The 16,395-nt window shown below is 52.2% G+C and overlaps 1 protein-coding gene across 1 annotated transcript in view; it reads right to left on the reverse strand.

Annotated features, from left to right (window-relative positions):
* The window catches only part of Col27a1 (collagen, type XXVII, alpha 1), a 114,098-nt gene that overhangs the window by 56,627 nt on the left and 41,076 nt on the right, over positions 1–16,395 (reverse strand). The window contains exons 10-16 of the mRNA XM_013030114.1: positions 16,099–16,143; positions 13,141–13,194; positions 11,641–11,685; positions 9,604–9,657; positions 8,842–8,886; positions 1,391–1,444; positions 829–873 (exon numbers count right to left, since the gene is read on the reverse strand). Coding sequence (XP_012885568.1) covers positions 829–873; positions 1,391–1,444; positions 8,842–8,886; positions 9,604–9,657; positions 11,641–11,685; positions 13,141–13,194; positions 16,099–16,143 — 342 coding nt within the window. The remainder of the gene's footprint in view (positions 1–828; positions 874–1,390; positions 1,445–8,841; positions 8,887–9,603; positions 9,658–11,640; positions 11,686–13,140; positions 13,195–16,098; positions 16,144–16,395) is intronic.

Genomic DNA, 16,395 nt, shown 5'->3' on the forward strand with positions numbered 1-16,395 from the left:
GTTTGGCGGTGAATGGTCTGATACATGTAGTATGTTCACCGGCATCTGGCACATGGCATCTGCTCCTTTGTCCCTGTGTGGACGAGGAGCTGAGCCATCTGAGATGGTGCAGAGGGAAGCTGGCTATGGAGCAACTAAGCAGCAGGCAGCCCCTCCCTCTCTTGGAGATGCTTGAGATGCTGCCTCAAAGGTCTCAACACCATCTCTGGGGTCCTTAGTTTATCCAGAGTCTGATGGGGAGAGCAGGGACTTGGCCCTGGGCAAGCTGCCCCAATCTAGTGCTGTGTGAGTCAGGCCTGGTGCATGCTCTGCTCTGGACCTCAAGACCCATCTCTCTGCTCCAACACAGTTTGGCACAGGGTGTGGCAGAAAGAATTGAACAGTGGGTTTGCAAAACAGTTGCACACCTCCACCCCCCAACCTTGTGACAGCTGGGGAGATAGGTGGGGCTCAGACCAGCCTGGGGTTCCTATGGTGCTGTGGTCTGTGTGCTGTCTGGCTCTTGGCTCCCAGGTCATGGTACATGTGTGCATGGCCTGTTTGAACCTCCTTTGAACCTCCATCTGCCCTCCAGGCCCCACACTGGCCACACTGTACTGTCAGGATTCAGAGGCCTGACTTGACTTACCCCTGACCCTGACTCAGTGGTCCTCCTCTCCTATCTGACATGGCTTACAGATCCCCAGAGCTGTCCATCTGAGCCCCACTCTGGGAGGTAGGGGGATGGGCAGAAAGCTGGGAGCACAGATTCAGGGGGTCTGGCCGAGCTCGGCCCATGCTGGGAGGAGTGGCATGCAATAACCCACAGTACAGTACAATTCCCATCACCTTATCACCTTTCAGTCCGGGCTCCCCCACGCCGCCCATCAGCCCCTGCAAGGCAAAGGCCCAGAGTTGCACAGTCAGAAGCTGAGACCCCAAAGGGATCCAGGAGCTGATTCCCTACCCAGGGTTTAGTTCTAGTGGCCAGCGGAGTGTGGAGGAGCTGGGAGACGTGGCTCTGAGCCTCCACTTTGGGGACTAACCAAGAAGGAGGAAGATGCTGATGGGGTGGGGTGGACCAAACCGGACTGTCCCTGTAGTCTTAGCCTGGTGTGCCTGTCCCCTACCTGCCTTTCCTATTGAGAGATCGAGGTTTACCACTGGCCATTGTTTCCCACTGCCCTGGTGATGTCATATTAGAACTTTTACCGCATTTGTGCTTAGCTCAAGGTCTACGGCATCCAATAAAGGCATGTGGCCTCAATGGCATCTTGGTATCAATGGCCAGAGCAGAGGCTGAGCTCCTGACCAGACAGCATGCCCAGCCCATTTGGGGTTCTCACCCCAGGGCCATCTGAAGCACTTGCTCTCTGTGGGGTGTGACAGACTGGATCTGAACCAGATTTACCTTCATGCCCTTGGGTCCTGGGTAGCCAATCGGACCCAAAGCTCCCATGTCACCCTAGGAAGAAAAGAAGACACAGTGAGGAGTGGCTGCAGGAGGCTGGCCTGGAAGGGTTGGTCCCTGAGGTGCTGAGAGCTGGGCTTCTGAGGACAAAACACATGCCCTGAATATAGATAAAGTCCCTCCCACCGTTCATTTCCTCCAGGTCTGTCTCATACAGATGCCAGCTCAGTCCCCGCCCACCACACCTCATTACAAGTTAGATTTCCATCCCCTGTCACTGAAGGGATTGGGGGCCTCTCATTTGACTTCTTTGCACCTCAGTCTTCCTCTATAAAATGAGGACAAGGAGTCCTCTCACCAGAGCTGCTGCCAGGGCTAAATGAAGCATAACTGGGAACTGGGATCCCGCCAGTAAAACGACAAGGGCACGGCCTGCTACCCCAGAGGCCCACGCAGCTCCTCCACAGAGCGGCAAGGGAGGAGTGAGGCAGCCACTGCAGTGGCTCTGAGGGGGCAGAGATCAGCTTGGGATCTGGGAGGCAGCAGACACAGATCCAGGCAGATCAGAAGGAAGGCTGGGAGCAGCCGCATGCTCTTCACGGAGGAACGTGGCACATCAGTGCCTTAGCTAACAATTAGGGACAGACAAGACCATGTGTCCCGATGCTGTTTCAGAAAAAGAACTGATTAGTAGGTGGGCAGATTGGGAATGTCTAGAGGCATTTTTGGTTATCACAACTTAAGCGGGGGCGGAGGTGGGGGGAGGAAAATACTGGCATCCATAGGACAGAGACTAAGATCCACTGGGCAGGACAGCCACTTTCTCCTATCCCCAGCAAAGAATTAGTGAGCCCTAAATTCAAATGAGCCACGGTTGAGTGAGAGGTCACCCCAGAAGGATCCTTTTCTTTTCTGTTATGGAACCTACTCTCTTCCTCTCTAATGGCACCCCTGTCCTTCCCTTCCCAACCATCCTCAGACATGGTCATCACATGAAGCCTAGGTCCAGAAAAAGAGTCTCTGAGAATATACTATTCTCTCCCTGATTGGCTGAGCTCCGTGTGACCCCAATCAGTTAATTAGTATGATCAGTCTCTCTGTGCCTCAGTTTCCTACCACCCGATTCAGGCTCTTTAGAGGCCCCTGCTGGGCACTCTGGGGTTGAGGCAGCTTAGATGCACTGCCCCAGGTAGCCAGGCTTCAGAATGAGGTGTTAGGGCTGTGTGGTGATATTCGGAAGGCAGCCAAGTCGAGTGGGAAATCACGTTCCTGCCTGCTCCTGTGGAATGGAAAAGCCAAGGAGCCACAAGGAGCAATGAGATTCACAGATGCAGCCTGGCTAGGCTGAGGTGACTCTCAGTACTTCCCTCCTTCACCCCCCAACCTCTAACCACCCCTGCCCCTGAACCCAGACTGGCCTTGGTCCTGCAGGGGACTGGCTGTGTGATCTTGGCAAACCGTCTCCTCTCTGGATGTCCAGGACCCCATCTGACTGGGGTCCCAGCTGGAGTCTCTAATAAAACTAATAAAACCTGCTGCTTCCAGGCCCCACCAAATAAGCCTCAGTGGAATTCAACAGGACAACAGGAGCCTAGGATGTGAGCAACCATGTCAGTGACACACCACCACCGTCGCTTTCTCACATCGATCTCTTCTGTGATGACACCCATTTTAGAGATGAAGAGACTGAGGGTCTTTGAGGTTGGGGGTGCACACTAGGCAGTCCTATGGAGGCTTTCCAGGCTACTCTGCTGTCTGTTTTTGGAGAGGAGGGACATAAGGAAGTGGAAAAAAAAAAAGCCAAATCAACTGGCTGGGGTGGGGAGGAAAAGCCAGTTCTCCAAAGAGAAGTGTGTTAACGATCTCTGCTGCTCTCCTACCCTGTCTGCCCCTCTCCTGGATGAACGTGGCTGCCCACAGTCCCCTTGAGGTAAAACAGAGCAGGCTATGCGGGAGGAGGCTGCTCCCTCAGGCCATGGCTGTGGGCAGGGCACCAGGAACGCGGGCTTTCTTCCATGCTCTGGCCTGAAGGCTGCTGCTATAGGGCTTGTATAGGGCTTGGATGTAGTTCAGGCTGGGAAGCAGAGACGCAGCCCCATGCCCCACCCCCAGAGATCCTGTGTCTCTATGGAGGGGCTTGCTTGTGCAGAGAGGTGAGGCGGGGCAGGGACCTGGTATGAACACAATCACCAGGGGGACAAAATCTGTAGCCAAGAGACCCTGGCTGTGGGGCACTCCAGGAGACAGTAGTAGCTGGCAGAGGGCAGGTCTTCCTGCTGCAGGACATCCCCAGGTTAGCCTACGAAAGCAGGGGAGCAATGGCAGAAACTCTAGACCAATGTCATGAGAAACAATTCACAAAGCATCTGTCTGCGGTGGGAATGTCCTGCCCACCCCCCTCCCCCAAGAAAGAACAATGAGAAAAGCCCTTAACTTAGAGATCCTGATCCCACTCTTCCTCCGGTCTCAAGCACCAAACTACACACTATGCCCATCATCTCTGGACTCATACCACTGCCAGCTACATCTGTAACCATTTCAGGCCTCCTGCTATGCTGGACTCTGGAGGCAGCTTCCAGTTAAACCTTCCTGGGACAGTGCTGCTAGCTTAGCTATTCCTCCAGCCAGCCCATTTCCCAGATGAAGAACCAAGGCATAGAGAAAGAGACAAGCAATAGCCTAGAGTTGGACAATGAGCAGGAAGCTGGGGCAGGACCAAACTTCTGTCTAGCTGTCCCCATGTGAATCCACACTCACAAGCCCTGCTTTGGCTGCTGACCATCCAGGGACTCAGTGCCAATTTCCCTCACTGCTGTTCCTCAGGGGTCTAGGCAGGGGGTTTTCAGGACCCCTAAAGGGAGGCCTTGGGGGCTCTTCCCAGACTCCAAGGCAAACATGGCTACAAGACTCTCCCCCGCCCCCACATGTCTTTCTCCTGATTGAGCTTCCTGTTTTCCGGTGACATATGCTGGACCATGTTCAGCCTGTAATTGGTGCCAAAGCCCATTTGCCTTTATACCCTGGGTGGACATCCCTGTCCTGAGCTCAGTGCCCCATCCTCCCAAGGCCTTGGGCACCACAGCCACTCACAGTCATTCTCCCACTCAACACCACCTCTCACGACTATGGACAGGCACTGGGCCTGGAGACCTTACCTGTGTGACTCCAGCATCCAGCCCAGGGCTGGACAGAAGTGCTTAATGAGTGCCAAGAAGGAGCCAAGTCTCATTACCATACCCCCTAGCAACCTTTTCTGCAGAAAATAGCACCTCTACCTCTTTCCAGAGAGCAATGCGGGATTGGCAGGAGGGGACCGGGGTATTGACCTCACTGGGCATCTTCTCTCACATCAGCACAGCCTGGCACCACCCAACCCATATTCCCACACCTCCACTGTCTCCATTCAGCACCGAGGTCTAATTGCAACAGTGTGGGGAAAGCGAGGAAGAACCTGAACTGTGCACACCGGCTATATGGAAAGTGCTTTGCCATCTCTGAGTCTTGGTGAGGATACCATTCGTACTTTCCCAAGGCTATTGTGACAAATCAACCTTGAGAAGGGGGTCAGGTACAAGAGCCTTTGGGAAATGTAAACTGATTGGCTCCCTGATCTTGCTTTACAAAGAAACAACCCTTTAGAGACAGAATATATGGACTTGTCCACTGTGCCACATGCTGGGGGTTTGGCTGGATCATACGTTCTTTGAGTCTCATTAAAAAGAAGCCAGCCAGGTGCCAGTGTCTCATGCCTGTAATCCTAGTTACTCAAGAGGCTGAGATCTGAGAATCGCAGTTTGAAGCCAGCCCAGGCAGAAAACTCTGTGAGACTCTTATCTCCAATAAACTACTCAGAATAAAAGCTAGAAGTGGTGCTGTGGCTCAAGTGATAGAGTGCTAGCCTTGAGCACAAAGAGGCTCAGGGACAGTGCCCAGGCCCTGAGTTCAAGCCCTATTACCACAAAGAAGAAGAAGAAAGAGGAGGAGGAGGAGGAGGAGGAGGAAGAAAAAGGAGGGGGTAGGGGGGAAGAAGCCAAAAATGCTCTTAATGCTATTGAACAAAAAAAGACAGATAGTTTCTTTGTTGAGCAGATGCTAGAGTCTGGCAGCTTTCCTGTAGGCCAGCCAGGAGGTTTTGATTACTCCAAGCAGCTGTTTCCAGGTTCTGTCACCTAAGATTCTACCGGAAGCCACTGGCAGCTTGCCAGGCCCGGGGACATTCAGGCCAAGCCCCACACTTCTACTTGCTAGCTGGTGGGCATCTCACAGTTCCTAAAGTCCAATGCATATCCAGCACCCCCCAGAGCAGGCAGAGGCTCAATAAATGTTAGCTTATCCTCTCTCACCCTCCCTCCCGCTGTAGGGACTCAGGGGACAGGAAGGCTGGCTGCAGTCTGCATGCAAATGGCCTGTGCTGACTAGACAGGCATGGAATAAACCTGAATTTTACGAAATGATTATCAACGCATGGAATTCTGTTTGCTCAGCTGAAAACCCACATCCTCTGGAAGCCATAGGTGACTCACAGTCCCTTTTCACTTTAACTCCTTGGCAGAGAGTTCCTGTCCAGCTCTTGGAGGAGACCAAGTTTCCCCAGGCACAAAGCTACTGTTCCCCAAACTTGAGCATAAAAAGGGACACGGGCTTAGTTTTCAGTGGTAAAGTAGGGTGGGGGAGGGTATAGCTGAGGTCCAGCCCTATGGAACCCTCCCTCCCCCCCCCCAGGCACAAGGACAAAAAATTCTTCCCTTTGAAGGTGAAGGCAAACTAAATCTCTGGCTACCATCAGTGGTGGCAAGATACATGGACACAAAGGCCGCAGAGCAGTGGAGATGGGCTCACTGGTTAGCTGTATCCATGTCGCAGAATCTGAGAAATGAGTAAGTGCCCGGAACTCTGGCTGCAGCTCATTCCTTAGAAAGAGGCCCTGTGTCCAAGGAATTGAGAGTCATGTCTTCTAATCAGTTCTCCATCCTCTCCTGTCTTCCATGTGACCTTGATCAAGGGCCTCAGTTTTCCCCTGAGCTAACTGAGATTCTAAGAGACAATGGGAATAGTCCGAATGGAAGAGGATCCAACACATAAAATGATGATGCCCAGTTAAATCTGAATGTCTGATAAACCATGGATGATATTTCAATATAAATGTGACCTGTATGTGCATGTGACATTCACATGTAACTGGGTGAATTCTATTTTATCTGGCAACTGTACAGATAAACTGTAAGAATCAGGAGGACCAAGGCAAGGATGGTACAGCCTGGGCATGGCAAATCCAGGCAATAATCGTACCCATATTGGGACACAACCTAGTGGACACTGAGGCAATGACAGATAGTAACACGTGCCAAAGATGACAGCCAGGACGTGTAAACATCCCTCCGGATGGAGGCCAGGATTATTTAGCCTGAAAGAGTCTGGGGAAGAATAAGCCCTGTCCATCTTACTCCTGGACAGCTTCACCAGGGGACAGCAAGGACGATTCAGAAAACACTGAACAATGAGGGCTCTGTTCAGAGAGACTGGGTCCCTAGAAAGAGGGAGTTTCTAACACCTGAGGTGCTGGAGTTGGAGCTTAATGACCATAGGAACATAATCTCCACAAGGGATTCCTGCTGAGCTTAGAGAGAATTGGGCAATAAGACTTCCCAGAATTTCTCTAACTCCCATGGCACACATTGCTTTTTCCAAAACATCCAGGTCAGCACCTTGTGCAGAAGAAGGGGCTTGGTAAAGACCTATGAAAGACAACGAATGTATAATATGTAAGTGTAGTAACAATTTCCCATCCTCAGCGAAGGCAGGCATCACTCATCAATTGCCAAAGACATTGCAAAACTACGGTATATGTGCATGCACATGTGTGTGTCACAGAACAAGAATAACACTAGCTATTATGATAACTGAAACTTCTTGAGTGCTTACTCACAGTGGGTGATTTCTGTATATTAGCTCATTTAAATCCTTATGACAATCCTCCAGTTAAGTACTCATATTATCCCCCTTTTTACAGATGAAGAAACTGAGGTACACAGAGGTTAAGAAGTTTGCTCATGGTTGTGATTAGGTGAGTAGAAGAGCTAGGGTTTGAACTCAGGTAATCTGGTTCCAGCAACTGTACTTCTTTCAGCCACTGGACTTGGCTAGGCTGTGGCATCCGAGATCCTAGCACAAGTGGGTGCTATTTATTGATCCCACTTCCCAGCAAGGCCTATGAGGCTCAAGGAGCTGAGGCAATGACTGAGCTTGACAGAGCCAGGAGGTAATAACAAGATGGGGCCCAGGTTGATTCTACCCCACCAACCCACCTCACTCAGTCTCTGCTTCCACCCACCTGAGCAGGAGCAGGTGGCTAGTAGTGGGCTAGTAGTGGGCTCTGGCCCACTTCTGAGGATTAGCCTTCCATGAGAAATAGGGCACTTCAGACTCTATCTGAACAAATCTCTTTGATACAGTTGCTGAAGGAACAAAGCTGGCCCATTTGTCAATCTAGAGGACGGACTTGTGTCCCCTCCATGGCCTCCAGACTCAAATCCATGAGGAATGACCCTCAGTTTAGAGCAGAGGGTCTCTGCCTTTGTGGGGCCATTCTCCTAGAGTTATTTTTAGGCTCCGGACTGTCTTTGGCCTTTGGGACTAGGCCCAAGATCAAGTCTTGCCTCTAGGCCTGACAATAAGCTGTGGTGCTGCTAATAGAGCCATCCCTGAGACCCACCCAATTTGGATGGAGTTAGAGGCTCTATCCCTCCCATTTCCTATCCAGAGGCCTCTCTGGGCCCTGAGCATTTCAGGATAATATATTCCATTTGGTGAGAGCTTAGTGAATGCCAAGTCCTATGCCAATCATTTGCTTATGCAGTACCTATTAATTGGAACAAGCAAGAATCCAAGAAGATTCTACTTTTAACTCCACTTTATAGATGAGGAAACTAGGGCTCAAGGAGTAAATAACATAGCTCAGTTATATACAGCCATGATGTGGCAGAGTGATGACATCAACCTAGGTAGTTTGGCTCAAAAATCAGTGTTTTCAAGAAAAAGGACAAAGCTGACTTCTCAACACTGGCCAGAGTCTCAGCAACTCTGGTGCCACTTCCTCCCTTGGGATCTGAAGCCCTCATCAATTGACTGGACATACCATCACCTGTAAGTCAATGGGCCAGCAGCAGGCATGCAAATACACACAATCCTGGTGGCAAGCTTGACCTCAGCTAACCAACCAGGAAGCCATCTCAGAACAGAGCAGACTACCTGGGATCACCGGGGGCCACACAGTAGGGTCTGCTCTCTCAGTCCAGTCCTGCCCCTTTTGGGTTTGGTGACAGAGGAGTCTTTTTAGCAACCTTCCCCACTGTTGTTGGCTCCTCAGATTTTGGCTCCATGTGATTCTCCCACCCTGTCCAACACCCCCCTCACATGCCCCCTGTCCCCAGCTGCTAGGTATCTATACTTACAATAAGGCCAGTGACTCCTGGGGGCCCTGGAAGGCCCAGGTCTCCCTGCAATGAAAGAAATCAGAGAGGTTACCTCCTCCTGTACATCTGGCAGGACCTTTTCAAATGGATCTCTCCTGTTCCAAACCACAAGTTCAGGCAATGTTTATAGAATTAAACCAACACACAGTCAGGTGCTGACCATGGACACTGCCGGCCCCAGCTGCTGTGGCTAGGAAACATCAGAAAGACATGGGCCTCCATGGCAGGTATCCCAAAGCTCTAGGCAGAGTCTGTGCCCTTAAGCTAAAAAGGAACTCATCCTGCCAGGGCCTGAAACCTGGACAGAAAGAGAAGAGCAAGCTGAGCTGCTGGGGCGGGCTGACCTGACTGTATGGCAAGGCAGAGTGTGGGCCTCCTACTGTTTACAAACTATAAATACACAGTAGTGAAGACGCCTTGGGAACTCAGGGCTTCTTTCTGAACAGGGCCTGCAAACCTGTTTTCTCTCCAGGCCGTAAACATTTCTGATGCTTTGTAAGAAGGTAGCAGCCAGTGGGGAGTGAGCCCTGTAGGAGAGCTGTAGGACCAGCTTGGAGCTCTGGCTGGGAGATAGAGGTGGTAGGTCACAGGGCACCAGCCATAGACAGGAGCCCAGGTTCAGAGGTCATGTCATTTGTCCATGTGCACTCAGCTAGTAGGCCACAGGCCCTCAAGGCTGGAGCTCCTGAATTCTGCTGTGTTCACTCTGATTTGCTTTCCTAGACACTAGGAAATACTTACAGGATTTCCATCCAGTCCTGGGGGGCCTCTCTCCCCAAAGTCTCCAGGGAACCCCTGAGGACACGAGAGAGAAACAGGAATAGATTAGGGCTTACAGCTTGAGGGTGGCTCAAACCCAGGACCACAAGGGTGATGTCTGAGAAACCATAATCTTTGGATTTGAGGTTTCCCCTACCACTGACATATATAAACCACACACATACAACTATATAGAAAGAGTAGGCCCCATAGTAGCTCTCAATCCAGAACTTGACCCCAGTGGGGTGGGAGGGACATGGGAAGTTGGGTCCAAAACTGGACCAATCACTGACTGGGCTGAGATTTTCAGTGTATTCTTCCCTATCTCCCACCCCAGGCCTCAGTTTACCATTTCTAAGGAGAAGGCTTCACATGTGTGATTGTGATGTGCCCTTCAGAAGCCTCATGGTAGAATCATGATCCTTATTCTTCAGAAAGAATGAAGTTGGGAAAAGGTGAATGGCAAGGTCATACTTAGTGAACCTCAGCACTGGAGAGGGTTACTCCTTTGGGAGCTGGAAGATGCTAGGTCACCAGGGCCAGCTGCCCTTCCCTGAGGCCATTTCCTACTCTCTGGGGAGTAAGCAGCTGGGAGGGAGCCTGGGGGGCCAGCAGTGGAGGGGGGAAGGGTTTATTCCTACTTCAAAGAGAAGGAGCAGCGCTCAGCCTGGAGTGTGGAGAAACCTGGTCTCTCCCTCCGCAAATTGGAATCATGGGGTTTCTAGGGAAATGTAATTTAAAAAAAAAAAACAAAGCACATGTTTCTCTGACCAAGGGAAAAGTGAGCTGTGCAGACAGAAAAGATCTGTGGTTTGGGTTTCTGAAACTACTAGAGAAATCCAGCGAGTACACCAAATCCAAACCAACCATGCAGAGTCTCTACTGGAAGCAGAGAACCTGAGATGTGTGTGCATGCTCCCAGGACTTTGGCTTCCCATCCCTCCTCCTTTTCTTCCTCTTCCTTCTCCTTGTCCTTCTTCTTATTGATTGGCAGCGGAGAGGTGGCATGACCCCTAGAGCAGGGATTGGGGCCCAAAGATGGGATCCAGGCCTGCTGGTCACTCTCAGACAGAACTGTAGCAGCTCCCCTGTTACTCCTTCCCACACCTGGGAGGCAGGTAGATGTCAGCCACAGGCATGCTGGGGACCACTCTATCAGCTCCTTGAAGCTAGGAGTTGGATCTTTTTTATGGCCCCTAGAGAGCCTAGCTCAACTGCTGCACAGAGAAGAACAGGCCACCAGCCTAAGGCCACAGGTGCCCCTGTAGTTACAATCTCTCCCACTGTTCCTTCCTCCACCTCCCACAGCAGCTGACTGACCACAGGTCTGAGTGGTGAGAGACCAAGTCACCAATGTCCTGAGTCTGCCCACCCAGCAGAGGGACCTCAACATCTCCCTCCACCTCTGAAACTTCAGTTAATGAAATGACTAGAATAAGTGACTTTCCTGGCAGGGGAAAGCTGTGGGAAATCTACTTTTATAACATCAGCACGAAACAGAGATGCTGAGTGGCAGCCCACACAGTCACTGAAACAGAGGACCCTGGGGACAAACCCATTGAACTAGATCCTTGCCCCATTGTTCACTTGCTGTGAAGCCTTGAGAAAGTGACTTAACCTCTCAGTGCTTCGTTTTTTCTTTATGCATGCAGATGATCAAACTAGAGGAGAAACCATCTTCTACCGCAACAGAAAAGCATAAACAAAGCCAGATGACCGAAGGAATCCTGGATCTTCCATACCCTCATGTTCCACCTTGTATGTGCATGAGTAAGAATGGACAGAGTGAGAGACATGGGGCCCTCACAGAGTAGCCAAGTCTCCAGCAGCAGCAGCAGCAGCAACAGCAGCTCAGCCCACAGGCCTAGGACTCCTGCCTCCAACACTCAGAACGCTGGCTGAGCAGAACAGGGACAATCCCTGCCTCAGTGGAGAGGACAGTGCGGCCGGTGGGAGGAGCGGGGAGGGAGGGGGTCCCCGTAGAGTCTGTGTAATATAATAGACACGGAAAATCTTTACCGGCCTACCCATCTTGCCCCTCTTGCCAGGAACGCCAGGTACACCCTGAAGAGGGAAAGACAAGGAGAAGTCAGGACAGGGCCTCGACAGAGTACTGCCCCTAGCCACCCCTGAGAGGAAGTCCCAGACTTCCATGTACACAGTGAACTATACTATGTACACAGTAATAGCAGTGACAGACACAGTAAGTCAACAGTCCTCAGACTCTTTGAGGCTAGGGCTTTGTGGACCTACAAGGGGAAAACACTCAGTGCACCTGGCATTCACCAGGTGCTTACTAGGTGCTCTTTCTCCAAGATGCTCTGCACCCTACTAGCCCCAGCTAAGGCTAGGAAGGGGCAGGAAGACCATAGGCCCCAGGAGCTCCTCATGGGTAGAAGGCTGAACCAGGAGCCTGTGGGCAGCAAATACCCTGGTCCCTTGACTCCCCTGACTGACACTGGTCTGGGAAGATACAAATGCTGGGAATCTAAGCACCCCAACCACCTGCAAGTCAACCACCATCTTCTTCAGGGCCCATCCTGTCTCATGTATTTATTTATTTGTTTGCTTGCTTGTTTGTTTTGTGCTAGTTGTGCCAGGGCTTGAACTCAGGGACCTGGGCGCTGTCTCTGAGCTTCTTTGGCTCATGGCTAGCACTCTACCACTTGAGCCACAGAGCCACTTCCAGTTTTTTTTGAGTAGTTTATTGGAGGTAAGAGTCTTGGGGACTTTCCTGCCCTGCCTAGGCTGGCTTCAAACAATGATCATCAGACCTCAGCCTCCTGAGTAGCTAGGATTACAGGTATGAGCACCCAATGCCCAGCTTCATCTTGTCTCTTAATGTACCTTCGGGCCAGTGACAGTCAGGCACTCAGGTCAGTCTCTTGCCTTTCCCCTCACCTAGAGCACCCCATCCCACCTCGTGACGCTGACACTAGGTCTGCCTCCAGCCTCTTCTAGCCTTAATTTACTCAAGTGAGCTGAACCACCTAGGATGGGGACAAGGGGCATCTGTGCCAAGGGACAGGGTGACTGTGAGTTCTGTGCCACTTGGCCGGACAGCAACCATGGGCCATAGTAACCAAACAAGCACGGCTGTGCTCAATAAAACTTCATTTACAAAAACAGACGGCTCGCCCTCATTTGCAGAGCTCTGTGGCAGGATCTAAAGGAGCCTGTTTCTCATTTGCCGAAAGCTCTAGAGAGGTTCCCCAGAACTGAGTCCCTTTGCTGACCTTGGTTCCCTGAAACTTCATAGGAAGTGCTCCCCATAACCCACACCCTCACCACTCAGTGCTCTGATGGAACTGATGGTCGGGATTGCCTGACTTTACACACACAGCTCCCTCTGCCTGGTGGGTGAGCACTGTGACCTACCCCCTTCCCAGCCTCCAATGCTCCTCAAGGGTAATCACCTCCAGGAGGTCGCTGTGACTCCTCCCAGCCTGCCCCTGGCCCATTCTGCTTTGCATCAGGAGGGAGTGGGAGATGGGCAAATAACCGATAGCACAAACTTACCCGTTCTCCATCAGACCCAGGCAGGCCGAAGAGCCCTGGCAGTCCGATGTAGCCCTAGGAAAGAGCAGGAGGTGGTCAGAGCCCGAGCAGAGAGATGCAGCTGTCCCTGTCCCAGCCCACCCTCCATGCCATCCTGCTGCCCAGTCCTCCTCCTTGCTGGCGGCAGTGGTGGCTCCGGTGGTCCTCGATGACAAAGGCCTTGAGGCAAGTGTATATGCCCATGGACTGCATGGTGCTGGCTTCCACGATGTAGTCCAAAGGCACATACCCTCACACCAGGGAAGGGCACAGGCGCTGCGGGGGAGGCCCGCCCCAGCTGAGCCGGGCTCTGGAACCTGCAGAAGGAAGCCAGCCTAGCCCTGGGTTACATGCTAGAGCATTCCCCCGCCCTTGGGATGCTGCTGGGGACGAAGCCCTCTGCAGTGGGCTCCTCCTGGGCCCAGAAAGTTAAAACCCACCAAGTACTGTCAAGAACAGCTGCCCGGTGGAGAGCAAACAGTGCCAGCCACATGGTCACGGCTGCATTAAACTTTCAGGGACCTCCCAGACCAGCTGTTACCTCCTCCCTTCCCACTGGACACACAAGGACAGAGGCTCTAGAGAGAACGCAACAGCTGGTCATGGGTACAGCCGGGAGACCCCTTAGCAAGTCCCTAAGTAGCACAAGGGCCATCCTGGCCCAGCAACACAAGAGCCAGGGTGTGTGAAGCTCAGGCCCAGAATGCACCTGGTGTTCCTGTACCTCGTCAGCCGTGTCCTTTCCAGGACTGCAGAGACAAATCCTGTGGAGCCTACCTCCAAGGCTCACTCCTGACCCTTGAGCCAGAAACCCTGGCCCCTCCACCCCATGCCCTGTTTGCACCCAGTTAACAGCAGCTGACTGTCTCCCCTAGCTTCTCCAGCGTCTGTGTCCTTGTATCTTCTTCTCATTAGCTTGAGAATGCCTTGAGGGCCAGGACCTAGGCCAGGACTCCTACCACTCTGCACTCTCTTGAAATGTTTGTGCAGTGAGGTACTGGTAATTCTAACATAAGCTAATGTTTAACAAGCACAAGCTAGGTGGCAGGCCTAGCTCACAGAGCTCTGTGTCCATTAAAGCATTTACTGCATCCTCTCCACACCTCCAAGGAACAAGAATTATTATTAGCATGATTGAAGCGAGAACATGTAGGCCCCGAGATGTGAGGTGACCTGCTTAGGGCCACACAGCTGGAATGTGGTAGAACTAACATTTGAATGAACTCATGGGGCTCCAGGGCTTGAGCTTCTAACCGTTCAGCTATAGAACCTTCCACAAATGAGTAGCCAAGAATGGCTTATCATCACCTGCACATCCAAAAGATCCCTTCATCTCCCTCCCTCCCAACACTCATCTCAAAGAGAGACATTTAGCAAACTTTTCAAGTAGGGCTTATATCCTAGAGTCACAGATGAGAAAGTGACCCAGTGATTCCAGGAACTCAGAGCCAAGAAGTGGCTCAGCAGGTCTCAAGGCTGGGCACCCAGGCTCCAAACCCTTGCTGGGCTTTTCCTACTTCATAACTACAAGGCTGATGGGTGGCAGAGCAGCTTAAGTAGTCCAGCTTACCTGGCTGCCCTGAGCCCTGTGACTGAGGAGACAGGAGGGCCGGGGCCAAGGTGGCCTTCAAGATGCCAACTGCATGGCTAATATCAGGCTACCCCCAGGTCATCAGCAGGTCCTGTTCTCCCAGATGGGGACTAGGGGCTAGCTTGAGATTTCTCCCAGGGCTCAGTTTTTGTTTTGTTTTGTTTTTGATCGGTCGTGGGGCTTGAACTCTAGGTCTGGGCACTGTCCCTGAGCATTTCAGCTTCAGGCGAGTGCTCTATCACTTGAGCCACAATGCCATTTCTGGTTTTCTGGTGGTGAATTGGAGATCAGAGTCTCACAGACATTCCTGCCTGGGCTTGGCTTTGAACCTCGATCCTCAGATCTCAGCCTCCTGAGTAGCTAGGATTACAGGCATGAGCCATTGATGCCCGGCTGTCCCAGGGCTCAGAAGGATACTACAAGACCATAGGTCCTAAGAGCAGCTGGATCAAGAGGAGGGGCCCAGCATCCCCAGGACAGGAGCCCTGTCACATCATAAAAACTTCCCGCTCTGACTGGGGTCTGTGAGACCTAACTTCAGAATGTTACCTGAGCAGCCAGTGTTACCAACTGTGGCCCTCCCTCCAGCCCTGCCTGTACCTCCAGTGTGCAGCATGAACTGAGGCTGTCTAGCTCACAGCGACACCAGAGGCACTCAAGTTCCATCTTGCCTGATCTTACCAGCTCTATCCATCCAATCCAATTCACCGAGAACCTTCTCCAACTCCCCATAGTCCTTACTGGAGTCCCATAGGGCAGCCCTCACCAAAGTAAATTCCTGGTACCCCCCACCTCCAGCCCACTGGTAGGAATAGACAGCACACTGTCATTGTAAAGGCAGCTAACCCGAGGCTGATGGAAAGACAGGTAACCACTCAGAGCTTGCTCCCTGAGGGCTTCAGAAGAGGCTATTGGAAATGCCATCAGCCTCCAGCCTTGGCAGCATCGCCCACAGAGCACCACGGCCTTCCATCAAAGGTGGCATCCCAACTCCCAGCTAGGATGAATGGCCTAGTAACAGGCCTCAGTAAGTATTCAGACCTTGACTCCTGGTCATTTGGAATGAAAGAGGACTCAGCAGGCAAATGCCTGATGTTTGTAGCTGGGTCACAACCCACCCCAGCAGAGCCTGGACTGCTCAGACTGCTTGATCCTCAGACCCAGCAGCTCCTAGACCAGGGGTCTTCGTTTACTAGTGCCTTGCTGCCCCAATCTCTAGTTAATCCAGATGGGCAGGACTGGACCTAGTACCCTCTCATGGCCCTGACTGCCCATCAAGCCCAGTGGAAAGACAAAGGGATGCCCACTCAGGCCCCACACATAGGTGGCATTGTGGAAGGACCACTTACCCGGCTGCCTTTGGGGCCAGGCTCTCCTACAGGTCCGGGTAGCCCCTGAAATAGAAAAGACAGAGGGGGAAGGACATATGGAGATGCCCTTCTAGCCGCCAACATCCCCAGCGAGTCTGGGAGAGTCCCATCTCCTGGCCTCAGCTGCCTTTCTGGAGAACGGGGTGGGGGAGAACAGGAGTCTTCCACCCAAGTGCCCCAAACCACCCAGTGTGGCTCAGGGGGGCCCTGGGTGGGAGGAGCCTCAGGAGCCCCATTCTACCCCCAATTCCTTACTGAGTGTCCCAGCCCTGATGC

The sequence above is a fragment of the Dipodomys ordii genome, unplaced genomic scaffold, assembly GCF_000151885.1.
Source record: "Dipodomys ordii isolate 6190 unplaced genomic scaffold, Dord_2.0 Scaffold127, whole genome shotgun sequence".
Classification (NCBI taxonomy): Eukaryota; Metazoa; Chordata; class Mammalia; order Rodentia; family Heteromyidae; genus Dipodomys; species Dipodomys ordii.